Genomic DNA, 26,738 nt, shown 5'->3' with positions numbered 1-26,738 from the left:
GTCATCCAATACTCAGTCTTAACTATACAATCAATGAACTAACACATCTGTACTATTTCACAGTCCTCAGAATCTTCTTGAAATTACAAACGAGACCCTTCTGAGTAATATGTATTTGTGCATGTTTGTACAACCTTTCTTGCCAACAGATTTAAAATATATTCTAATAGAGACAAAGAACCAATTTAACCATGTTCTATCACCCAAACAGTTCACCTACTTCGAAACAATCGCGTTCAAGCCCAAATGTAGCGACTATTTCGAGCGCCCTGGAAATCCTCCAAGTTTGAAAGTGGCTTGTACAACTATACCCCCATCTGCATCTGTGAGTATATGAAATATAATTGTTTTTTCTTCTTTCTCTGGTACAGATAAATAGAATGCATATATATATATATATATATATATATATATATATATATATATATATATAATGTATATATATATATAAAATATCTCTCTCTCTCTCTCTCTATATATATATATATATATAGAGAGAGAGAGAGAGAGAGAGAGATAGTGTCCTTTAAAGCTTCAAACTAGGCACATTTACTATATATATTTAAGGAGTAAGAATTTAACTTCACGTTTAGTAATAATAATGATAATAATAATATTAATAATAACAATAATAATAAATAGCTCACTTTTGGACACTTCTACATTTCCTGCTACGCGTAAGAATAATACTTGCACCCTTATTTGATAAACATGTCGACTACGTCTTTCACACAGCATGTATTGTGTGTTTATAACCAGAATGCATCATTTCACTTTCTCTACCCAGTGAAGGGTACCACTTACTAGGGTTGTGGGGTACCCCTATAAATGGAACTGGAGATCCTCTGTCTTCATTGCATTGCTAACTACCTTTTACTATGAAGCCTTCTCGATCAATTACTTCCTCTTTATCTGACCAAGTTCTTTACATTTAGTTTACCCTTTTGTAAGTCAATAATTATAATAGGTCATCTCTTTTATTAAGAATGAATAGGAACAAACTTCAGCTTCTGGGATACAAATGCCATGGCTAATTGTTCATACTTGGGCATTGTAAGAAAATAAAACTTGTTTTCCGCTTTATTTCTAACATGTTTATATTTAGCAAGTATCTACGGCCTTCTCTGGTACTGTATATATAATTTTCTCCGAATCTTGAAATTTTCCCTGTCTAGATTATTTGAATGCTCAACAACCACTTAATCAGTGGTAATACCAGGAATAATATATTGATACTTATGCGATCACTACAGTAAATATTAACATATCAATACCAAAATTATTACATGAACACTATTAAACCAGTTATGCCACACGGAAAATAAAACTATGCTGGAAATTGTGTGATAGTACAAAAATTATGCTGATACAGACATTTCTTTCACTAAATGTTCTTAAAAGAGGGTCTAATTCACTTATCATCATTTCAGCAACAATACACAGTAACGGGAGGCCTACAGTACTTCTTCGTCGAATTTGAGGATGCTTCAAACAAACATGTCGGGTCGTCATCAAATCCATACAGAACCCCAAACATCTTTTTTTCTCAGAATAAATGTTAAATCTAGAAGATAATGGAAGGAAAGATCAGGATTACAAATACACACACACAAATATATATACTGTATGTTTGTATGTATATGTATATATATATATATATATATATATATATATATATATATATATATATATAATATCTAATACTTATCTATTATGATAACCTTATACGATATGAGCAATGAAACCTAAAGTCCCAATATTTTGATGATTATTTGGATTTTTCACACCATGGCCAACGCGACTGCCAACCAGATGCTCTTAACCTAAACTGAAATAGAGTCATAACAGTCAAAATGCAAAGTGCCGTAGAATAGAAGAATGGCATCCTATCTTTTTACTTGGCTCCTACCACTGGAGTTCTCTCCTAACGCCTCCAACATCCATCTTTCAATAGGCGGTGTTACGTGTTACCTCTGTAACTCTCAGGTTTGAGATATAAGTACTGGGTTACTCGCTTTTCCGATATCTCCAATATTTACCCAAATATTTTTTGGCGGGTTACAAATGCTGACTGGATGGAACTACTAATTCTTTTTTATAATCCAAAAGAAATAAAGGTGGGGTTTAACCCAAAACAAAACGATAAAAACAAAAAAGACTATTGTCAATTATACGTTCAAGCAAAAAAAACCACAATTGAAAATCTCGCCAGAAATACTTAGGACAGATTGCAAATCAGACCATATGCACAATAACTCGAAAATTATAAATTCCACTTCATTTTAATAGATGTTTAAGATCAGAGAGGAATCAAATTCTTATTATTTATTTCAAAGGGTTCATATAATATGCTCTAGAAAATATCTACTGAAATCTAGTCCTTTGTGAGAGTAATAGGTATGAATAAGGGAAGACAATAATTAACATTTGGAAATGTAAGTGCGAGTCGAAAGATGATGGGGGAGCGGAACTTCTCAAACCCTTACTATCCAAAGGCCAAATATTATAATACTCATTTCAAAGATAACATTAAAAGTATGCTTTTTTCTTTATCTTATAACTATATTCATTTAAGTGTTAAACCGTTTCTTTACCAATTGGTCATCCTTAATTTCGAGTGATTTGGTATTCAAATCCTCATATCCATATCATGAAACTAGATGAATGTGTTCGCTGTGCTACACGGTATAATCTTATCCGTCAAATGTAATAGAATAAACTTGTACGTAAGGTAACGTTAAATCTTTTCTAATCTTATTTATGAAACATTTATATTTAGTTTTAATATTGTGTTTATTTATGCTACAAATTTTAGTACTTACTGTTTGATTGTTATGTTGTTATGTACAGTATAATTATGTTATGTACTGTATAATTGTTATGTTGTTATGTACTGAATAATTGTTATGTACTCCATAAATCAAAGAATGCATAATGCTGGTTTCATTGAAAATCCTTCAAAATATAAAGAAAGAGAAAAGCCCTCTAAAAACTGACATACAATCAATTTTCTCTCTCTCTCTCTCTCTCTCTCTCTCTCTCTCTCTCTCTCTCTCTCTCTCTCTCTCTCTCTCTCTCTCTCTCTCTCCACTAATTGTGTGTATATATATATATATATATATATATATATATATATATATATGTGTGTGTGTGTGTGTGTATAGGTATATATATATTGTATATAAATATATATATATATATATTATATATATATATATATATATATATATATATATATATATATATATATATATATATATACATACATATATATATAATATATGTATACGTATATGTATATACATATATATAAGTATATATATATATATATATATATATATATATATATATATATATATATATATATATATGTGTGTGTGTGTGTGTGTGTGTTTGCAGCTCTGTGATAAAAATTCATGTGTAGCGAAGACCAGGAAAGAATGGGAAAGGACTGCATTGCATTTATAGAATTTGGGCAGAACGGGAGAGGATTGAATGGCACTGATAGAATTTGGGCGACAAAAAGAATTGAACCACATTAATGGATTTCAGGCAGTATTGGAAAGGATTCGATTACATTTATAGAATTTTGGATAGAATGGGAAAGGGTTGGATTGCCTTAACAGAACTTGGGCAGAATGAGAAAGGAGTAGGTTGCATTTAAGAGAATTTGGCCCGACTTGGAAAGGATTGGATGGGATTTGCAATGTATACATAGAACTTGAGCAGAATATGAAATGATTGGGTTGCATTATAGAATTTGGACAGTGTGTGAAGGTTTGGATTTCGTTTACAGAATTTGGACAAACAGGAAAGGAGTGGATTGCATTTATAGAATATTGGGAGGAATGGAAAAGGGTTGGGTTGCATTTGTAGAAATTGTGAAGAATGGAAAAGTGTAAGATTTAATCTATAGAATCTGGGCATCATGGGATAGGGTTGGATAGTATTAACAGAGTCTGAGTACAATAGGGAAGGATTGGATAGCATTTATAGAACTTTTGAAGAAAGCGAAAGTACTGGATTGTATATAGGCTACAGTGTAGAGTTTGAGCAAAATTGGAAAGGGTCACATTGCATTTTTAGATTTCTTGAATATGGGAAAGGATTAGATTGCATTTATAGAAGCTGGGTTAAATGTTCCGTAGATAGATTATAAGGAGGAACGAAGGTTGACCAAAGTAAGTTCAGACGTGTTGTGTAATAGAAAAAACCTCTTATGTAAACAACAGAATACATACGTGATAAACGAAAACAGAAATCGTAGAACAGCAACGATCCAATGTAAATATGCAACTATGAAACTGGTGGATACAAACACTGGCAAATTGATGAATAAAAGTTCAAATCGCTCAGTCCAACTCATCAAATATCGTTTTTTGTCCATACTCCTTACTGAAGTTTTAATGAGAGATTACCAACTAGAAAACTTGACACAATATGACTATTCAAAACCAAATGCTTATTTCAGTAGGTTTCCAAGTTAGCCTACATAATGGAAATTAAACTGTTACGACATTGTATAGATGTTCATGCTATTCACAAGTTCCGATAAAAGAGTATGGTTAATGATAGAATTGAAATCCCTTGCTCGAAAAAAAATGAATACATGGAAGAAAGTTATCGAAACTCAATATATCTTATTGGTCTTGTACAAACGGAAATCAAAAGAAAAGACACAGAACAGCACGGATATTAAAATGGCTGCAACCATGCAGTAGATAACGTAAATAACTCATGTTAATGGTGAGGGGGTGTTCAAAGGCAAAAATTGACCGTTCTTGGGGTGTCCATCTTGAAATGCGTTTTCCGAATGAATTTGTTGAGGGCTGACAGGTCTATCCCTGGTCTCCAACTTCCCGTTGTTTTCTCTACCAGGAAGAGTCGACTGTAGAACCCCGGACCCGGAAGATGAACAGTCTCCATTGCTCCCTTCTCCAACATTATGGAGACTTCTTCCTCCAAGGTTGCTCTCTTCAGGGGTCTTTGGGGGCCAACCACTCTGCCTGGCTTGCTGGAATCAAGGGAGGTGGAACTTCTAGAAAAGGGAGCATGTAGCCCTCTTTCCAACCAGTTACCGTCCACGGTTCTGCCCCGTGGAGTTTCCATGCTTGCCAAAATAGTCTGAGGCATCCCCCTACCTGAGGCTTGGGCAGGGGAGGGGGGCCTCCCACACTACCTTCTACGGGAGCAACGTCCTGAACGGCCTCTCCTGGCTGAAGAGAAGGAATTCCTATAGGTGGAAGGGGCTGAATTGGTTCCCCTTCGGGAGGGATTCGCTGACTGAGCCCACTGTGATGTCGAAGGTACTCTCCTCACTTGAGTTGGGGAAGGCCGAGAACTAGCAGGCGCCTCAGATACAGGCCTTCTAAATACCGCTCTCCTCGCCGATTGAGCCTTCGGCACGATGGTATCTTTCTTCTTAGCCAGTTTCTCCGCAACTTCTTGGAAAGGTTCTTCAGGACCGAGTCTCTTCTTCTCAAGACCCAGTTCGCAGATAATGCCAAGGCCTGGAACGTGAGAAACTTAAGGGCACGGCAGCCCGATCCGACCAATTCCTTTAGGGCTTCTCGCTTGGTAGGTTCCAAAGAGTCCGTCGCGATCTGGGTACCTACTAAAGTAGTAACCCACCAGTCCAACCATGAGGCGACATTCACGAGATCCTAGGACATCTCCTCCATCATGATGGACTCGGATTGTGAAAAGAAAATGGGCGCGGCAGACGCCGTCTTCCGGGGCACCTTGTCCTAACACTTCTAGGACGTCCTCTAGCTTGCTAGCCCCATGTGGACGTCCGTCTAAAGCATAATACTTGCTTTGTGATTTCAGGCCCTGTAGCAGTTTGGCCGAACTATGACCCTATTGCGGGTGACCACCTTATCAATATGGGCGCGCCCCAACTTTACGTCCCTCGCCTCGGGAAGAGCCAAAGATGACTTCTTCTGGACAGGCTCCTCCATAATCCTGTTAAGGCCAGAGTGCCAGACATCTTCTTCCTGAGGTAGTGGCTCCTCAATTTATTGTGACTCTTTATAAGGAGATCACCCTCCTATAAGCGGAGTCCTCCAGCGCTCCAAGATCCACGTCCCCATCTACGTCCTCTGTCCGGCGAAGGGGTGTAGATTCATCACGGGCACCTCCGCTCTGACGGGACCCGCGGCTAAGACCTTCTGGAGAGACGGGCGCCTCTGACACTTTCCGAGCCTTCGATAATGGGACGGGCTCCTCCGTGGAGGAGTTCGACGGAGGGATCCGTGCACGTGTAGAGTCAACACGGGCACCTCCGCTCTGACGAGTCTCGCGGTTAAGCCTTTCAGGAGAGACGGGTGCCTCCGTCATTTGTCGAGTCTTCGACAAGGATACAGGCTCCTCCGTGGAGGTGTTCGACGGAGGGATCCGAGCACGACGATAACTTCCACGGGCTGACTCGTCGAGGCTGCCCCGGAGAGCCTCACCACAGAGCCCGTGATTGTAGTCAGGTCTTTGAGCTTACTCAGGACGGGAATTGCCGTGGTGGCGAGGCCTCCATCCTATAGGCCGAGTCCTCCGTTACGATGGGCATTGCCGTGGTGGCGAGGGCCTCAGTCCTATAGGCGGAGTCCTCCGTTAGGACGGGCATTGCCGTGTTGGCGAGGGCCTCTGTCCTATAGGCGGAGTCCTCCGTTAGGACGGGCATTGCCGTGGCGGCGAGGGCCTCCGTCCTATAAGCGGAGTCCTCCGTTGGCACGCTCTCAGTGTTGCAGACCGCGTCGTCCGTCTGGGGTCGATGAGCTGTACCGACGGGCGCCTCCGCACAAGGTTGTGGACTGAGGATGGGCACTGCCGTGGAGGTGAGAGCTTCCGTCCTCCGTTGTCTTCCTTCGAGGGGGACGAGGCTTCTGTGGGCTTGCCCGACGGAGGAAGTCGTCCCTGTCGATCGCTCGCATGAGCTGACTCGACGAGGCTGCCTGCCGAAACGGTGACTCCCACCGCTGGTCGGGAAGAGTCGTCTATTTCGGGGCCTTACGCCTATTTGACGAGGACCTTGGGTCCTTCCGAGGGTCAATCTGTGGCTGGCAGAGGCCCTTCTAGGAGGACTGTCTCTGTATGCCAAAGGTGCTCCTCCAGAGCTTCTTCCTCGGGGACCTTGATGGCCTCCTTCCATGTCGCGATCTGGAACAGGACCAGGAATGAGAGCGCCTTCTCCTGGAACCGCCGACGGTGAGTCTTCCTTCTCTAGGGTGCCTTCAGCTGCGGAGACACCTGAAAAACATGCCCAAGAAGTGGGCGAAGAGACAGGGACATTTTTACTCCACAAGGGAAAAACAGATGAGACGTGATCCGCGAGCACCAGGGCACCGTCTCTAAGACACCCACTAACCTCACCTTCAGGCCCACCACTTGCCTGGAAAGAATCTGCTACCCCACTATCATGAAGAACAGACTCCTAGGGAAGAACCACTGGCTTCTTCCCCGCAACGGACTTACCTCGTCCCCTACTCTGGGTAGGGGAAGGTGGTAGGGAAACTCTAACTGACGTTCCTCCTGGAGACGTCAAGGGCAAAGAGGTGCTAGGTTTCTTGGGCGACCTCTAGGAAGACTTCTTATTCTTGGTACCGAAGCGTACCGACGGGCGCCTCCGCACAAGGTTGTGGACTGAGGATGGGCACTGCCGTTGAGGCGAGAGCTTCCGTCCTCCGTTGTCTTCCTTCGAGGGGGACGAGGCTTCCGTGGGCTTGCCTGACGGAGGAAGCCGTCCCTGTCGATCGCTCGCATGAGCTGACTCGACGAGGCTGCCCGCCGAAACAGCGACTCCCGCCGCTGGTCGGGAAGAGTCGTCTATTTCGGGGCCTTACGCCTATCTGACGAGTGATTTGTTCCAACACAGAGACTTACCTCGAAACACTTTCTTAGGAGACTTACACTTTAGGAGGTGGGAGTGCCTCCCTGACTAAAGACCCAAACAACTGGAAAGTAGGATAAACTACACAAAGAGCTCATTACCAGTGTAAAAAAGTACTCCCCTACATAATTCCTTGATGATGTGCTTGATGAAGTATAGATATACGGGGGTTGTGCAGGACTACTGTCTAAGACCTATGGAAAAACCATCTAAGGACTTCCTCGTACATTCCTTGAGGTAGTGCGAAGTGAACGTCGATTGGTTAGACCAAGTGCCTGCTCTAAGATCTGAGCTACTGCCATGTTCTTTTCAAAACCTAGAGAGGTACTTCTACCTCTAACGTCATGTGCCCTGGGCTTTCCTGGAACTGCAAGTCCTGCACTAGAATAAGCTTGAATGATGACTTGCCTGAGCCCAAAGGAAAAGGCGTTTTTGGAAATTTCCTTTTTCCGTCATACCCGTGGAGACAAAAAGATACTTCATGCCCGGGCGGAGATTCGCCGGCCTCTTAGATATTTCCTTATAACTCTGACAGGACACAAATTCAAGTCACCTTGATTACCTGATTTTGGAATTGCTGGAAAAGAGAAACCCTCGAACCTAGGATCCCAAATGGATAGGTTTTGGGTTTTGGCGACAAACGAGGGGACAACTTAAAGGAGATATCTCTCCAACCCCTTGAGTGTTCTACCACGTAGGACAACCCATGAATTTCTCTTATTCTCATCGCTGACGCCAAAGCTAACAAGAAGACCGCCTTAAGCGTAAGATTCCTGTCCACTATATCCTTCAAAAGTTCGAAGGGAGGCTTACTAAGCATATCTAGAACTCTAGCCAGATTCCATTGCGGAACCCTAGGAGACGAGGGAGGACAGGACTGCTCAAAGCTCTTGATGAGCCTCGAGATGTGTCTAGAAGAACCTAGATCTATTCCTTCCAAGAGAAAAACTTGTCCAAGGGCGGCTCGTACCCCTTTACTGCTGGAATCGACATGCCCAACTCATCTCTGAGGTGAACGAGAAAGTCTGCGATGTCGGGTACCGATGCTTCTAAAGGCTTTATTTTCTTTGAAGCACACCATTTAGTAAAATCTGCCCATTTGGCTTGGTAGACCGCTGTAGAGTGACATTCTAACAGCTGTCTTGGTCGAATACCCTTGTCTTTTCAGGAGGCTCTGGATAACCTCCAGGCGTGAAGACGAAAGGATTGAGGATTCTCGTGGAACCTCAGAACGTGTGGCCGCCTCAGGAGGTCTGGTCTGTCTGGAAGAGGCCATGGAGGGAGAATAGCCAGACCTTTTAGGTCTGCGAACCACTCTCTCTCCGGCCACCAAGGCACTACCAAAGTCATCTTTAGGTTGTTGGCTGTCCTTACTCTGTTGAGAATCTGCCTGATCAGGGCGAAAGGAGGAGAGACGTACACGACCAGATTGTCCCACTTGTGCTGAAAGGCGTCCTCCAATGCCACCTTTGGGTCTGGGACAGGAGAACAGAATACGGGAAGTTGCGCGTTCAGCTTTGCGCGAAGAGATCCATTACCGGTGAACCCCACATTCGGATGATGAATCTTGCTACCTCGGGGTGAAGAGACCATTTTGTCCCTACTACTTGGCCTACCCTGCTGGGGCCGTCGGCTAGAACGTTTTTCTTCCCTGGAATGAATCTCGCCGACAGTCTGACTTGTCCCGCTTCTGCCCATTTCAGGACTTACAAGTCGAGAATGCACAACCCCCCCGACTTCAATCCTCCTTCCTTCTTTATGTACGCCACTACTGTGGCATTGTCCGACATTAAGGAAGAAAGGAGTAACCAGTCGTCCAGGTAACGAATTACACGGATCCCCCATTCGTGAGCCCAAACGGAAATCGTTGTAAAAATTCTCGTGAATACCTGGGGGGCTGTGGACAGGCCGAAGCATAGGGCTCTGAACTGCAAAATCTGGGCACCTCACTTCACCCGGAGATACTTCCTGCTTGCTGGATGAATTAGGATTGGAAATAGCCATCCTTGAGGTCTATGGATATCATGAAGTCTCCTTCCCTCAAAGACGCCATGACCGTTCTTGGGGTGTCCATCTTGAAATGCGTTTTCCGAATGAATTTGTTGAGGGCTGACAGGTCTATCCCTGGTCTCCAACCTCCCGTTGTTTTCTCTACCAGGAAGAGTAGACTGTAGAACCCCGGACCCGGAAGATGCACAGTCTCCATTGCTCCCTTCTCCAACATTATGGAGACTTCTTCCTCCAAGGTTGCTATCTTCAGGGGTCTTTGGGGGCCAACCACTCTACCTGGCTTGCTGGAATCAAGGGAGGTGGAACTTCTAGAAAAGGGAGCCTGTAGCCCTCTTTCCGACCAGTTACCGTCCACGGTTCTGCCCTGTGGAGTTTCCATGCTTGCCAAAATAGTCTGAGGCATCCCCCTACCTGAGGCTTGGGCAGAGGAGGGGGGCCTTCCACACTACCTTCTACGGGAGCAACGTCCTGAACGGCCTCTCCTGGCTGAAGAGAAGGAATTCCTATAGGTGGAAGGGGCTGAATTGGTTCCCCTTCGGGAGGGATTCGCTGACTGACCCCACTGTGATGTCGAAGGTACTCTCCTCACTTGAGTTGGGGAAGGCCGAGAACTAGCAGGCGCCTCGGATACAGGCCTTCTAAATACAGCTCTCCTTGCCGATTGAGCCTTCGGCAAGATGGTATCTTTCTTCTTAGCCAGTTTCTCCGCAACTTCTTGGAAAGGTTCTTCAGGACCGAGTCTCTTCTCCTCAAGACCCAGTTCGCAGATAATGCCAAGGCCTGGAACGTGAGAAGCTTAAGGGCACAGCAGCCCGATCCGACCAATTCCTTTAGGGCTTCTCGCTTGGTAGGTTCCAAAGAGTCCTTCGGGATCTGGGTACCTACTAAAGTATTAGCCCACCAGTCCAACCATGAGGCGACATTCACGAGATCCTAGGACATCTCCTCCATCATGATGGACTCGGATTGTGAAAAGAAAATGGGCGCGGCAGACGCCCTGTCTTCCGGGGCACCTTGTCCTAACACCTCTAGGACGTCCTCTAGCTTGCTAGCCCCATGTGGACGTCCTTCTACAGCATAATACTTGCTTTGTGATTTCAGGCCCTGTAGCAGTTTGGCCGAACTATGACCCTATTGCGGGTGACCACCTTATCAATATGGGCGCGCCCCAACTTTACGTCCCTCGCCTCGGGAAGAGCCAAAGATGACTTCTTCTGGACAGGCTCCTCCATAATCCTGTTAAGGCCAGAGTGCCAGACATCTTCTTCCTGAGGTAGTGGCTCCTCAATTTATTGTGACTCCTTCTAAGGAGATCACCCTCCTATAAGCGGAGTCCTCCGGCGCTCCAAGATCCTCGTCCGCTTCCATGTCCTCCGTCCGGCGATGGGGTGTAGATTCATCACGGGCACCTCCGCTCTGACGGGACCCGCGGCTAAGACCTTCTGGAGAGACGGGCGCCTCTGTCACTTTCCGAGCCTTCGATAATGGGACGGGCTCCTCCGTGGAGGAGTTCGACGGAGGGATCCGTGCACGTGTAGAGTCAACACGGGCACCTCCGCTCTCCTAAGAAAGTGTTTCTCGGTAAGTATGTTAGGAAAAATGGAGTTTTTATGATAAAAAAAAGTTTTGTGAATACTTACCTGGCAGTTATATATACATAGCTAATTATCTCTATTTCGGCAGAATTTTTCTAAAACTAGGCAACCGCCTTGTGGTGGTTGGGTGGTAACACCCGTTAAAGGGTGGTAGGAGGAATCATTCACGTTTTCTGTTCTTCAGTTCATCTATGCCCGACCTGTCTCCTGAGGGGAGGTGGGTGGGCCTTCGAATGTATATATAACTGCCAGGTAAGTATTCACAAAACTTTGTTTTATCATAAAAACTCCATTTTTATGAATAGAACTTACCTGGCAGTTATATATACATAGCTGATTAACACACTTGGAGGAGGGTGATAGACAGTAACATCGTTGGGGAAACAACCAAAAAAGTTGTAGGATAAATAAACACCTTGATTCCTTACCTGCTAAGGTAGCTGACTTCAAAGGTTCCTGCCTCTTGAGTCGCTTTCCCTTAGGAGTGTCAGCCAGGATGTGACCTGCAGTGCTGAAAAACACTCAATCGAGTCTGTCAACGGGGTGAGACCAACAATCTGACTAGACTTCAGGACTACCTATTGCCCAAAATAAAAAACCGCAACTTTACCAAACCAACCACCTAACATTTGCAAAGTAGATAAAAATAATCTAACTAGACTGAGGTGACTGTACACAAGTCGAAGCCCTCAGACAACCAATAAAAAATACACCAACCTATGTACAAGTAAACAAAACTAAGGTTGAGGGGAGGTAGTAACTCCTTTGCCTAATACAGAAGCCGTAGCTACGTATGGTCCCAAGGTATAACATTTCTCATAATCCACCCTCACCTCTCTGAGGTAATGAGAGGCGAACACAGAGTTGCTCCTCCAGAATGTCGCATCCATAATTTGACGGAGCGACATGTTCTTGCGGTAAGCAAGCGAGGTCGCAATGGCCCTCACTTCGTGAGCTTGCACTTTTAAAAGTCCGAAGTGTTCCTCCTCACACAAGAGATGCGCTTCTCTTATCACTTCCCTCAGGAAAAAGGATAAAGCGTTCTTGGAAAGGGGCTTTTGAGGATCTTTCACAGAACACCACAGGGAGCTAGAAGAGCCTCTCACACTTTTTGTGCGAGACAAGTAGGTCTTGAGGGCTCGTACTGGACAGAGCAGCCTCTCTTGCTCTTGACCCACTAGGTTGGTCAAGTTAGGAACCTCAAAGGTCCTCGGCCAGGGCTTAGAAGGGTTCTCGTTCTTAGCGAGAAAGTCTAATCTCAAGGCGCAAACTGCCCCATTCAGATTGAAGCCTACCTGTTTTTCAATTGCATGGACTTCACTAACTCTTTTAGTTGTTGCTAAGGCCAAAAGAAAGAGGGTCTTCTTGGTAACCTCCCTAAGGGGAGCCTGTGAGATGGGCTCAAATCTCTTGGTGCACAGAAATTTAAGAACCACATCAAGGTTCCAAGAAGGGGGCTTTAACTGGGTCTGCTTGGTCATCTCAAAAGACTTCAAGAGGTCATGTAAGTCCTTGTCGCGAGACAAGTCCAAGCCTCTATGCCGACAGACGGAAGAGAGCATACTTTTGTACCCTTTGATAGTGGACACAGCTAGCTTAGCGTCCTGTCTGAGGTACAACAAGAACTCCGCAATCTGGCTCACAGAGGTAGTGGATGAGGAAATCTTGTGCTTCCTACACCAAGCCCTAAAAGTCTCCCACTTGGACTGGTAGACCCTCTGCGAAGAGACCCTCCTCGCTCTGGCGATAGCTTCCGCAGCTTGCGCTGAAAAGCCTCTCGATCTGACGAGCTTCTCGATAGTCTGAAGGTAGTCAGATTGAGAGCGAGGGGGTTTTGATGATATCTCTCGAAGTGGGGTTGTCTGAGCAGATTTGGACTTGCAGGGAGGCTTCTTGGAAAGTCCATCAACAAGTCCACCACCTCCGTGAACCATTCCCTCATCGGCCAGAACGGAGCTATCAGGATCATCCGTCCCGAATCGAGGAGGGCGAATTTCCTGACTACCAGATTGATGATCTTGAACGGGAGAAAAGCATAAGTGTCCAGCCCCGTCCAATCCATCAAAAAGGCGTCTACTGCTATTGCCTCTCTGTCCGGAACTAGGGAGCAATAGATGGGGATCCTCTTGGATAAATTGGAGGCAAAAAGATCGATGAGGGGTCTCCCCCACAGCCTCCAGAGACTCTGACAGACCTGTTGGTTGAGGGTCCATTCTGTGGGAAGGACCTGCCCTTTCCTGCTGAGCATGTCCGCCCTCACATTCTTCTGTCCCTGAACAAACCTCGTCAGCAGGCTTATCCTGTTCTCCTTCGCCCAAAGAAGGAGTTCTCTTGCTGTCTCGAAGAGAGACAGAGAGTGAGTCCCTCCTTGCTTCCTGATGTAAGCAAGAGCTGTGGTGTTGTCTGAGTTGACCTCCACAATCTTCCCAGACACCAAGTCCTTGAAGGCCTTTAGCCCCAGAAAAATGGCCATCAGCTCCTTGTTGTTGATGTGCCATCCCAGCTGAATTCCTTCCCAATAGCCTGAGACCTCCTTGCTTCCTAGTGTTGCCCCCCAGCCTGACTCTGATGCGTCTGAAAACAACACTAGGTCTGGGTTCTTCTTGTGTAAGGAGATCCCTTCCCCTAACAAGGTTGGGTCCAGCCACCACTTCAGAAGAGTCTTGACTTCTATTGGAATGGGGAAGGAAAAGGAGTCTTCCTGCATCTTTCTGTTCCATGTCTTCGAAAGAAAGTGCTGAAGAGGCCTTAGGTGGAGTCTCCCCAGAGAGACAAACAGTTCGAGGGAGGATAGAGTCCCCAGCAAACTCATCCACTCCTTCGCTGTGCATCTCTTCTTGTCCAGGAAAGTTCTGACTTTTACGAGACACTTGGTCTGTCTTTCCTGAGAGGGAGAAGCCCGAAAAAGAACTGAATTCAGAACTATCCCCAAATAGAGAATAGTCTGATTCGGTCTGATCTGAGACTTCTCCCTGTTGATGACCAGGCCTAGATCCTGAGCCATCATAAAAGTCTTCCGTAAATCCTCCAGACATTTCTCCCTCGATCGTGAACGAATCAGCCAATCGTCCAGATAGAAGGATATCCTTATCCCTTCCTGATGCAGCCAACCTGACACATTCGCCATTACCCTGGTGAAGACTTGAGGAGCCGTGCTGAGACCGAAGCAAAGAGCTCTGAATTGGAAGCACTTGCCCTCCATTACAAACCTCAGGTACTTCCTCGAAGTCGGATGGATGGGGACATGGAAATATGCGTCCTGCAAGTCGAGGGACACCATCCAGTCCCCTGGACGTACTGACGCCAGCACCGACTGAGTCGTCTCCATGGAGAACTTTGTCTTCTCCACAACTACGTTGAGAGCGCTGACATCCAGGACGGGTCTCCATCCGCCCGAGTTCTTGGGGACCAGAAACAGGCGATTGTAAAAGCCTGGGGAGACTAGATCCCGAACCGGTTCTATCGCCCCCTTGTCTAGCATCTGGTTGACAAGGTCTACTAGAGCCTTCTGTTTCCCAGGATCTGAGTACCGGGCTACTAAGGCCAGCGGAGCATCTGCGAGAGGAGGTTTTTTCAGAAAGGGGATCTTGTATCCTTCCTTGATGACTGAGGGACCAGGTGTCCGCCCCTCTCCTCTTCCAGGACTGCCAAAAACCTGACAGTCTTGCGCCTACTGTCTGGAGGAGACGAACTTCATTTCCTGGAGCGAGGTCTGAAAGAACCCCTGGTAGATCTTGGTCCTGAATCTTGCCTTATCCCTCTAAAATCTGATCTTGAAGTAGTCCTGCCCCGAAAGGGCTGTTGGAATCTCCTTTCCTCCCGTTTCAAAGAAGAAGGAGGGGCTGCAAAGGGCTTACGAGCAGAATGAGATAAAAGGTCTTGGGTGGCTTTTTGGGCCAGAGAACGCGTAATGTCATTAACCAGGGACTCGGGAAAAAGATGTTGAAAGAGGGGGGCGTAAAGAAGCTCAGACTTTTGAGCATTGGTAACAGACCTAGAAGCAAAAGAGCAAAGCAGAGCTCTCTTCTTTAGGACCCCAGCTGAGAACAGAGCAGCCAACTCATTCGCCCCATCTCTGAGGGCCTTATCCATACAGGACATAATGCTGGTAAGGTCCCTAGATCCATCCATCTGTTCAGTTTTCCTTGCGAGAGTCCCAAGCGACCAGTCTAGGAAACTAAAAACCTCAAAGGCTCTAAAAATACCTTTGACGAGATGATCCAGCTCCGACAATGACCACATGACCTTGGCTGAGTTGAGAGCATGCCTTCTAGCAGAGTCCACTAAACCAGAGAAGTCACCCTTGGAGGAGGAAGGCACTCCCAGACCCAAAGGTTCTCCAGTTGCATACCACATACCCGCTCTTGAAGCAAGACGAGCTGGTGGAAACGAGAAGGAAGTCTTAACTGTTTGTCTCCTCTCCATCATCCAGTCATCAATCTTCGTGAGAGCCTTCTTTGCGGAGATAGACAGCTTCATCTTGATGAAGGCCGACTGTTTCTTGGCCTTCTTTCTGTTAAATTGGGACTGAGGAGATTGAGGGGCAGCAGGTTGGAATTCCTCTCCAAAAAGTTCAAGAAGGGAGCGAGAGAGAACTTTGTAATCTCCCACAGCGTCGGCAGGATTATCATCGTCATCAGAAACATCCTCGAGGGCCTGATCCACATCTGCAATATCCTTCGAAAGAGAAGGATCCTTAGAACCCGAAAAGGGCAAATCAAAGGCATCATCCTGCAAAAGACGGGTTGCATCCTGGAGTCCCGCGCTAGAAGAATCCTTGGAACGAGAGGCAGTATCGTCCCGAAGAGGCAGGGTGGTATCGCCCTGGGACCGAGAACGAGAGGCAGCGTCGTTCTGTCGTCGAGAGCGAGAGGCGGTATCGTCGTGGCGGCGAGAATGAGAGGCGGTATCGTCGTGGCGGCGAGAATGAGAGGCGGTATCGTCGTGGCGTCGTGAACGAGAGGCGGTATCGTCGTGGCGTCGAGAACTAGGGTCGGTATCGTCGTGGCGTCGTGAACGAGAGGAGGTATCGTCGTGGCGAAGCGAACGAGAGGAGGTATCGTCGTGGCGAAGCGAACGAGAGGAGGTATCGTCGTGTCGAAGCGAACGGGAGGCGGTATCGTCTTGGTATCGAGAACGAGAAGCAGCGTCGTTCGATAAGGTATCGTCCCGGTATCGAGAACGAGAAAACGTATCGCCCTGGTATCGCGAAGAAGTATCGCCTGGCGAAAGCACACATTCCTCATCCTGGCGTAGAGACGGAGAAGTTCTCTTTAAAGAAGAACTCCGTTCTCTCTTAGAAGCAGACTTCTTAATCGGCAACGAGTCGTCTTTACGTCTGTCAGACTGGGCGTGAGGGCGGCTAAAGGCTTGTACTAAAGTCAAAAGTTGTTCCTGCATGACAGACATAAAGGATTTAGCAACATCAGCTGGGTCTTGCGGACCCGAAGGGGGGGGCTGACGAATAACACTCGTATCTTCGGCAGCAGGCTTCGTCCTTTTCACAGGCACGGAGTCGAAATCATCCTCCGACGGACAAGGTTCATAACTGCTAGAACCGGGAGAGAAAGAACGAGACCGTTCGTCGCGGTTCCATCTCCTCTTAGTAGGTCTTGAAGCTTCATACTTCCATTTACGTCTGGACGAATTCGGAGAAGACAACAACACATCCGACTCGTCTTTCCCGTGACGGTCAAGAGCAGCCTGGGAATAGACAACAGGACTGTCTGAGGCGACGGCTGACCGAGGGTACGTACCTCTCACCCCCTTTCGGTCATCGACGTACCTTCTCCCTTGGTCCTGGGAGCTTGGTAGAGGTCTAGGCCTAGGGGTATGACAGATTCGGTCGGTCGCCACCTCCACAGCACTAACACAAGCACTTTCACTTTCCTTACCTTTAAAGGCCTCCAGCTGTTCTTTAATGGCCTTCAACTCGGCCGCCAGGCTAGCGTACCGAGGGTCATCCGTAGATACGGAACCTGTAGGAGGTGCAGGAGTTACTACCTCAAGGGAAGGATCAACTTCCAAAGAGGAATCAATAATAGGATCAATAGATAAATCTACGCTAAGTTCGTCTTCCTTACCACTAACAGACTTAGACTTAGACCTAGAAGCTCTCCTAACTCTATCGAGCTCTACAAATTACCAATAATTTATGATATATATATATATATATATATATATATATATATATATATATATAATATATATATATATATATATATATATATATATATATATATATAAACAAATTTCAAGGAAAACATTCTCACATTTACCATGATTTGCATACAGTATATTTTTGTTTAAGGTTGTTACTTATTCAGTATCTTCACATTTCAATATTTCCAGAGAAGAAACTTGAAGTAGACTCGAAAAAATAAGGAGCAGACCACTTCCAGGTAGAATATATTTTGCGATTTATTCTTCTCTTATTACCGGGACTTGTAATGAATTTTGGCGTTGAAACGTTTTTCGTATTATCACGAAGAGTAACTCGGAAAACTTTTTAACAGGCCTTCAAGTAATAACTGTGAATTCTGCAGCATGAGTAAATCACAAAATATGGAAAAATAATAATAATCTAAACAACAAAACAACCTTACTGCAATGCAACCAGAACCACTATCTTATCAAAGTCCAAAATTTGTGGCTATTAATCCAGCTATTGAGCGAATATCAATTTTAATAGGTTACAACTCGGTGGTTCTTGATCCCTGGGTCGTGACAAAAAGTGTGGTGACCTATTGGAAACGTCCCTGCCTGGCGATCGCCGAACTGGGGTTCGAGTCCCGCTCAAATTCGTTAGTTTCTTGTAGTATCTGCAACCTTGCTATCCTTGTAAGCTGAGTCATCAGCAGCCATTGCCTGGCCTTCCCTGGTCATAGCTTGGGTGGAGAAGGGACTTGGGTGCTGATCATATGTATAAATGGTTAGTCTCTAGGGCATTGTCCTGTTTGCTAAGGCAATGTCACTGTCCTTTACCTCTGCCATTCATGAGCGGCCTTGAACCCTTTAAAACATCTGACTGGGTCGCCAACGGTTTGTGGACCTAATGTATAGTTTTCCAAATATTCTATTGAAAATATTATTCTTAGTTATAATTCTGAATTTAAATTACCCAATTATTTAAAACATAAGCAGAAAATTATATACATAAACAATTCAATTGGGGTGATAAATTTTCCTTACATGTACTGATATATTTCAAATTGAACCCTTGACATCTAAGAAGTGGATGGATAGAAGCAGGGAGTTAGGGAAGGAAGAATCTTTGGATGAAGGAAGGTAAGGATGGGGTGTCACCCCGACTTTATGTCATCTATATTCCAATGTCAAGGATCTGCATTTCACGTTGAGTGTTTTGTCCAAACAGAACGTTCACGATTCTCTGTTTCTATTGTGTTAACGGTATGTATTTATTCAAGAGAAAGTTCCCGATCATGTATTTATAGTGTTCAAAACATTTGAATTATTTTTAAAATCTACTCTAAGAACCACTGACCTAACCTGTTAAACTTGATATTAGGTCAATGGCTGGATGAATAGCCATTGTTTTTTTTCTAGGGGGGGGGGGAGGGCTTAGATAAGATAGTGGTTTTTGTTAACTTGCAATAAGTTGGTTTTTCGGTTTAGATTAACATTGAATAGTTAAATTTCTCTTGCATGATCATACAATGTGTGTATTGTAAATTGTACTTGTGTCATGGATCTAATACACAGAGTTTCCCCTTGTGTTCGGTGAGGACATATTTTCCCCTTCCCTCCACCTTGTCGTATATATATATCATTTTTTTATTGGTTATTGAATTTTTTGCTGTTAATTCTAAAATCTGTTGTACCAATTGATTTGTGTCATGTCTGTACTATGCATATGATTTCTAGACTGAATTGTGACTGCAAAAGAAGAATTGGACCTGCGTGCTACCCTTGCCGTTTTGGAATCTTGGTAGAGAGAGACAGTGACGAATAAAGAAACGAAGGGAGAAGCAGTTTAATTTCTCCAGAGTTTTGTATTAAGAATTGAGGAGACGTTGTCTCAAAATGAGGGGCTTATGACCCAAAATCATTATCTCAAAAAGAGGGGTTTATGACCCAAAACCATTGCCTACAAATAGGGGTCTATGCCCCAAAACGTTACCTCAAAAAGAGGAATTTATGCCTAAACGCCATTGCCTCAAAAAGAGAGGTTTATGCCTAAAAACTATTGCCTCAAAAAGAGAGGTGTATGCCTAAAAACCACTGCTTCAAAAAGAGGGGCTTATTCCCCAAAACCATTGCCTTAAAAATAGGGGTTTATGCATCAAAAAGAGAGGTTTATGCCCCAAAACCACTGTCTCAAAAAGAGGGGCTTATAACCCAAAACCATTTTCTCAAAAATGGGGGGATTATGACACAAAACCATTTTCTCAAAAATAGGGGGATTATGACACAAAACCATAATCTCAAAAAGGGGAGCTTATGACCCAAACCCATTGTCTCAAAAAGAGGGGTTTTTTTTTTTTTTTTTTACTCAAAACCAGTGTCAAAAAAGGGGTTCATGTCCGAAAACCAGTCTCAAAAAGAGGGGTTTATGACCCAAAACCTTTGCCTCAAAAAGAGGGGATAATGTCCCGAAACCATTCTCTAAAAAGAGGGGCTTCTGACCCAAAACCAGTCTCAAAAAGAGGGTTTATCATTTTATAATAAAAAAAAGGGGGGGGGGGGGCCTTATGCCCCAAAAACATTGACTCAAAAATAGGGGCTAATAACCCAAAACCATGGTCTCAAAAAACAAGGCTTATGACACAAAACCACTGTCTCAAAAAGAGGGGCTTGTGACCCAAAACCACAATCTCAAATATGGGTTTATGGCCTAAGACTATTGTCTCCAAAAAGGGGGCTTATGACACAAAACCACTGTCACAAAAAAGAGATGCCACTGATCAAAAAACATTATCTTAAAAAAGGGGGGCTTTATGGCCCAAAGTAGTCTAAAAATTAAGGATTTAGGACTCAAAACCATTGCTTAAAAAAGATGGGTCTTATGTCCCAAAACCACTGTCTCAAAAATAGGGGTTTCTCGTGATCTAAAAAAGGGGAGGCTTATGACCCAAAACCATTTACTCAAAAAAGTGGGGCTTATGACCAAAAAACATTGTCAAAAAAGGGGGGTTATCACTATCGCAAAAAGGGGACTTATGACCCAAAAACATTGTCTCAAAAAGGAAGGGTTTATCACTATCTAAAAAAAAATGGAGCTTACGACCCAAAACCATTATCTAAAAAGGGGGGGGGGGGTTTAATGACCCAAAATCAGTCTGAAAAAGGACGGGGTTATTACCAAAAAAACAGTCTCAAAAAGGGGGGTTTATGACACAAAACCATTGCCTCAAAAAGAGGGCTTTATGCCCCAAAAACCATTGTCAAAAAAAAAAAAGGGGGGGGGGGGAGCCATTGCCTCAAATGGAAGGGTTTATGCCCCAAAATCATTGTCTATAAAAGGGGCTTATGACCCCAAACCATTGCCTCAAAAAGAGGGCCTTATGGCCCGAAACCACTGTCTCAAAAAGAAAGGCTAATGCCCTAAAACCATTATCTCAGAAAAAGGGGGCTTATGACCTTACATCATTAACTAAAAAAAAAAAAAAAAAAAAAAAAAAAAAAAAAAAAAAAAAAAAAAAAAAAAAAAAAAGCCGCTTATGACCTAAACCCAACATCTTAAGAAGGCATGTATGAATAGTTTCACTTTTCTTCATTCCCATTGGTAAATTGTAGCATAAGCATATTAAAAAATTGTATGAAACATACAATAGCATTTAGGTTTTCTCGATATTAACAAATGTATCCTTATATTTCTCTTGGGCAATTATGTCAATGTGGTACTTACGTTAACAAAAATCCTTGCATTTAATATTTGTTTGTCAAATTTTTTAAAAACTTAATAATTGAAAAAGAAATGTGAGGGTCGCTGGTGTCAATTTAGATTGGATTTTGGGTCACTGCAAAACCACTGACCTTCATAATCGGTCCTGTATTTTCAATCAATTGGACAAATTAACTTGCAATACATTACATATTAATAAGATTCATGTGAATAGTACTATGCATTACATTATTCATAACTTAAGGTAAATAACAAAAACGCCATCACAAACTGTTAACATAGGGCTATTCAAAGGACTGACGGTGCCTTTTCAATGCTATAAAATTACTAAATTTAGTATGCTCTCAAAAAAGGCCGAAGGTCTAATGCATATAACAAGACACATCTTTCATAACAATAAATTTAATTTCGAACAATTATAGTTTGGAGGGTCACAAACCATTAAAACCTGAAATTTTCACTCAATGGTTTGGGGGAATACCACATCCAACACAAGCCATCCTTATTTAAGCGACAGTTGGGTGGATAGAATATATCAAAGTGATTTACGAACACGGTTAAGGGGATAATACACACTAGTCTCTCTTATTTGCCACAAATTCAGAGAAATAAGAAAACACTATGCCTTATTAACCAAAGGATTGGGAAAACAGAAAAAACATCAGACTTCTTCACCAAAAAGTTGGTATATAGCCACCAGAGGAATATTCGTCCAACAGTTGGATTAATAGCATTAGATAAGTCGTCAATTTTGTTTAATTTCCCTAAATTTACAAGATTAAAACTTAAGAGAGAGAGAGAGAGAGAGAGAGAGAGAGAGAGAGAGAGAGAGAGAGAGAGAGAGAGAGAGAGAGAGAGAGAGAGAGAGAGAGAGAGAGAATTCCAATGCTATATAAATACCCGAAATAAACACGTTACTTCTAACATGCCTATTACATACATTTAATTCCATTTATTTACCCTAGAAATGTTAATTTCACTAACACCCTCGAGGAAAATAAATATTCATATTTACGGTATTGCATGATAATCCACATTTTACAATATTAAGTATTCTACAAAGGTTTACGAAAATCGTATGTGCTGTCACTAAATTCTATTGCAGTTTCCCATGAATCCGTTTTCTTTAATAGCCAGCGGGTAATCTAAGAAAACGTAAGTACCGACATTGTTGAAGTATGAAGGAAAGCAAAGACCGATCCCAAGCTACCAAGAAAAGCGACATGTATTGTGTGTAGGCCTGGTTAGCATTTCCAGAGTTTCTTAATTAAATGTAAGAATATTACATTCCCGGAGATAAAATTATACCTCATCATTATTATTACAAGTCAAGCTACAACCCTAATGGATAAGCAACAAGTTACAAGACAGAGGGCTCCACCAGGAAAAGCAGCCCAGTGTAGAAAGGAAATATATATACTAAATAAAGGGAACATGAAATTCAGATAAACATAGTCGATTATATATATATATATATATATATATATATATATATATATATATATATATATATGTATATATATATATATATATATATATATATATATATATACATACATACATACATACATACATACATATATAAGGTAGAAGTTGAAATGACCAAATTTTCATTTTAAGACAAATGTTACAGCAATGTGTGGAATATAAAAATCCACTTTTGATTACATTTGTGGACTATAAAAAAAGCCTCTGATAGTGTGCAGCGGCCAATTTTGTGGAGCCTCCTGCGTTATTATGGAGTTCCTCTTAAGTATATAAATTCAATTAAATCTGTTCATAAGCATAGCCATTACAAACTTAATGTTAGTGGAGTCCTATCAAAGGAATTTTCAGTGAAAAGTGGAGTACTCCAAGGGAATGTGTTGTCACCTAGGTTGTTTATCCTCCTCAAGGATTTTGTAATGCATAGAACAGTTGGGATAGTGGAGAAGGATTAGACTGGATTGGTAACAGGATATTAGCTGACCTAGAGTATGCTAATGACGCTCTCACTGTTACCAGAACACCTCAGGATTTGCAAAGCTTGCTTAGCAGAGTGTATGAAATATCACATGAGGCTGGATTCAAGATAAATAAAAGAAAAATAGAGATGATAAGAACGGAATACGCAATGAAAGATGAAATATTATTGGAGGGAGAAAGGATTAATGTTAATGAGGTGGAATCATTTAAAAAATTTAGGAACTATGATCTCTAATACAGGATCTTTAGGATTTGAGTTTAATGAAAGATTGAAAAAAGCAAATCAAACAATGGATAGGTTAAGTAAGATTTAGAAATCAAATCGCCTGAAATTACATATAAAATATCAGACTATATATCGGCTTAGTGACATCGTTGTTACTATATGGACATTAGTCGTGGTATGACAATGAAAAAATATCCAACAGATATTATAGATTTGAGAACAAAGCCTTCAGAAGAATACTGGAAGTTAAATGGCAGGGCAAGTTTAGAAATGAAACTATATTAGAGATTACTCCAGTACCATGTGGACGAGATCATGGTGAGGGGAAGATGGAGATGGTTTGAGCATGCTCTTCGCGCTCCCCATGAGAGATTAGTTCATCAAACATTCAACTGGGCACCACAAGGGACTAGAAGAGTTAGAAGACCAAGGCCTACAATGGCTGAGGACTGAAGCGTAAAGTAGGAAATGATAAATTGAGATGTATTAATTTAGAAGCTCAAAATAGAGACAACAGGCGAAATCTAACTTAGGCCCTTCGCGTCAATAGGCGTAGGAGATGATGATGATGATGAATATATATATATACATATATATATATATATATATATATATATATATATATATATATATATTGCAGGTCTACTGTTTGCACCAAAGTTCATCACAATCGAAACAATCCCCCTTGTCCTGAAATCTGTTAATCAATGTCCCAATGTCCCTCAACATTATGTTTGGATTGTGATGAACATTCATGCAAAGCAGCAGACCTGCAATATATATATATAATATATATATATATATATATATATATATATATATATATATATATATATATATATATATATATTGCAGGTCTGCTGCTTTGCATGAAAGTTCATCATAATCCAAACATAATCTCCCTAGTCCTGAAATCTATTAATCAATGTCCCCCAGCACCACACTACCACCTAAGTGTGTCCAGAACACCCAAAGAAAGCCTAATTCCCACTGTTACAGAATGACAGTCCAGGTTCCCCGTACATAATCTGAGACTTCTAATAGGGGTCTAGGTCCCCCATATATAGCCAAAGACCCCAAAAGAAGCGTTTAGGAGGAGGGTTAACCTACCGGGAAAAATTGCACGGTGGGTCAATGTCCCCTATAGAAATTCACTGTACGTAAATTAAGTCCAAGTCCACCAGGGAAAATCCAAGAACCAAAAGTTATCCTTTTCACAAGAGAACATCTATGTAATCTCTCAATATAGTGCAAGTATCAAATTACAGGCCCCCCCCCCCCCAACCAGAGAGCCCTGGAGCTGCCGTGTAAGTTATCAATGCCTATGCGCGAACAGATTTCCTAAGGCCAATATCCATACAGTAAAACACTTCCAGACAAAAAAGTTTTTTTATTGCACACATTACAAAACACTTAATCAGCGACATTATTGCTCCAAAACCTTAAAAATACAAGGAAGGGTTGCCAAACGTGTTTTTTTAATAATGAAAGAAATATAGGTGCTAAAATTGGTTACGCAAGAAGTTTGACACATTCAATTTCATATTCCCCAGGAGCAAAAGAAAGAAAATAATTTCACCCCGACTTGAACGTATTGTGTGTATGAATGAATGCGAGCCACCAAGGTTTATAGAATTGGTCCTAAGCGGTGGCCTGGGATATCCTTCCTATTAATTTCAACAACAGATAATTATCATTGGATCCAAACCACTTCCAAATTAAATGATTTGCCTGCATAGCCATTACCTTTGCACAAAAATATAAAAAATAATAAAACCAAATGAAAGCAAATTAACTAAATGTAAGGCCAAACTTGAATATGATTCGTTTTACTGATTCCGTATAGTTACGCAACACCTGTACTTATCCTCGACACAGAGAACAAAATCGGTAATAAATCTAAAGCAATTAGAGTACAACATTTAGAAATGACATAATATTTACAAGAGAAGATAATCATGATCGAAATTTGTATATTAAGTAGTCATTAGATCCAATCAAAATTCTTATAATTAGTGTTAATGAATATTTAATATATCTATATAAAAAACTAAAATGATTCTATTAGGCATTATATATTTATCTATATATATATATATATATATATATATATATATATATATATATATATATATATATATATATATATATATATACTGTATATATATATATATATATATTATATATATATATATATATATATATATATATAAAGATATATATATATGAGAGAGAGAGAGAGAGAGAGAGAGAGAGAGAGAGAGACGGCATATGCCATTAACATCATCTAAATAAAGAAAATTATTTGTTTCTTTTCCTACCGTTTACTGCAGTAAGTGGATTGGACACTTTTAGGAGATTTGTACAGTAAACCCATCTCTCCGACACAAGTGAATAGAACTACTGCCTTCGACAAATCCAGGTAAGAATATCCTACGCCCATTTCAACCTCAGGAGAGGTAACTAATGGGGTCGTTTCGCAAAATGTAAAGTAGGTATATATGTAAAAAGGTAAAGATTCCCCACGCAGCGAAGGCCACACCGCTATATGGCTCACCGCTACCACCGTTTCCTTGCAAGGATGCGGGAAACGGCAAATATTCGCAAAAGGAAAAATGCACAACTGGAAGACTGCACTCGCCACTTAGTTATTATTAGCCTGCATACCAGAGCGAATCATTGAAAAATATATTTAACACTGGTTTTTAGAGAAAGCAGGCGCCTATCTCTGCATGCAAATCAGAGCGCAAGAGGATCGTTCAAGTTTAGTTTAAAATATATACAAATTTTCTTTCTTGAAAATTTTATCGTAATTTTCCGACCCTTTATATTCTTGAAAGCATCGAAAAATACACAGGAAACTTTTCCAACTGACAATTAAGGGCACCATTTTTTTTCTATTCTTATTCAAAGAAAATTACACCTATAATGTGAAAGGACAATAACTTCAAATAAATAAAACTGGACGATACAAATAGCGGATTATGAGAAAAGAGGTTCAAGGCGATGCAAAAGATCCTTTCGCATATAGATGAACGTAGCGGACAATAACACAAACATTTTTTTGCATAGGAAGCTCATCCACGATTCTACATGTAACGTATGAATTTAACAGTGACTAATGCCCATCTTCTTTGTAAAGATACTCCCTATTAAGGGAGAAGGCTTAGGCCAAATATAAGTGTATGTGTGGGT

The 26,738-nt window shown here is 42.3% G+C and overlaps 2 protein-coding genes across 2 annotated transcripts in view; both read left to right on the top strand.

The window, feature by feature from the left end:
* Positions 1-1,562, top strand: part of LOC137621360 (uncharacterized) — a 47,084-nt gene extending 45,522 nt beyond the window's left edge. The window contains exons 10-11 of the mRNA XM_068351659.1: positions 212-325; positions 1,431-1,562. Coding sequence (XP_068207760.1) covers positions 212-325; positions 1,431-1,562 — 246 coding nt within the window. The remainder of the gene's footprint in view (positions 1-211; positions 326-1,430) is intronic.
* LOC137621652 (ankyrin repeat and BTB/POZ domain-containing protein 2) overlaps positions 1-26,738 on the top strand; it is a 622,846-nt gene that overhangs the window by 442,177 nt on the left and 153,931 nt on the right. The gene's annotated exons all lie outside the window — the stretch shown is intronic.

Source organism: Palaemon carinicauda, chromosome 28, assembly GCF_036898095.1.
Source record: "Palaemon carinicauda isolate YSFRI2023 chromosome 28, ASM3689809v2, whole genome shotgun sequence".
Taxonomy (NCBI): Eukaryota; Metazoa; Arthropoda; class Malacostraca; order Decapoda; family Palaemonidae; genus Palaemon; species Palaemon carinicauda.
Note: the sequence above shows the minus strand (reverse complement) of the source record. Positions and strands in the feature narration are given on the sequence as shown.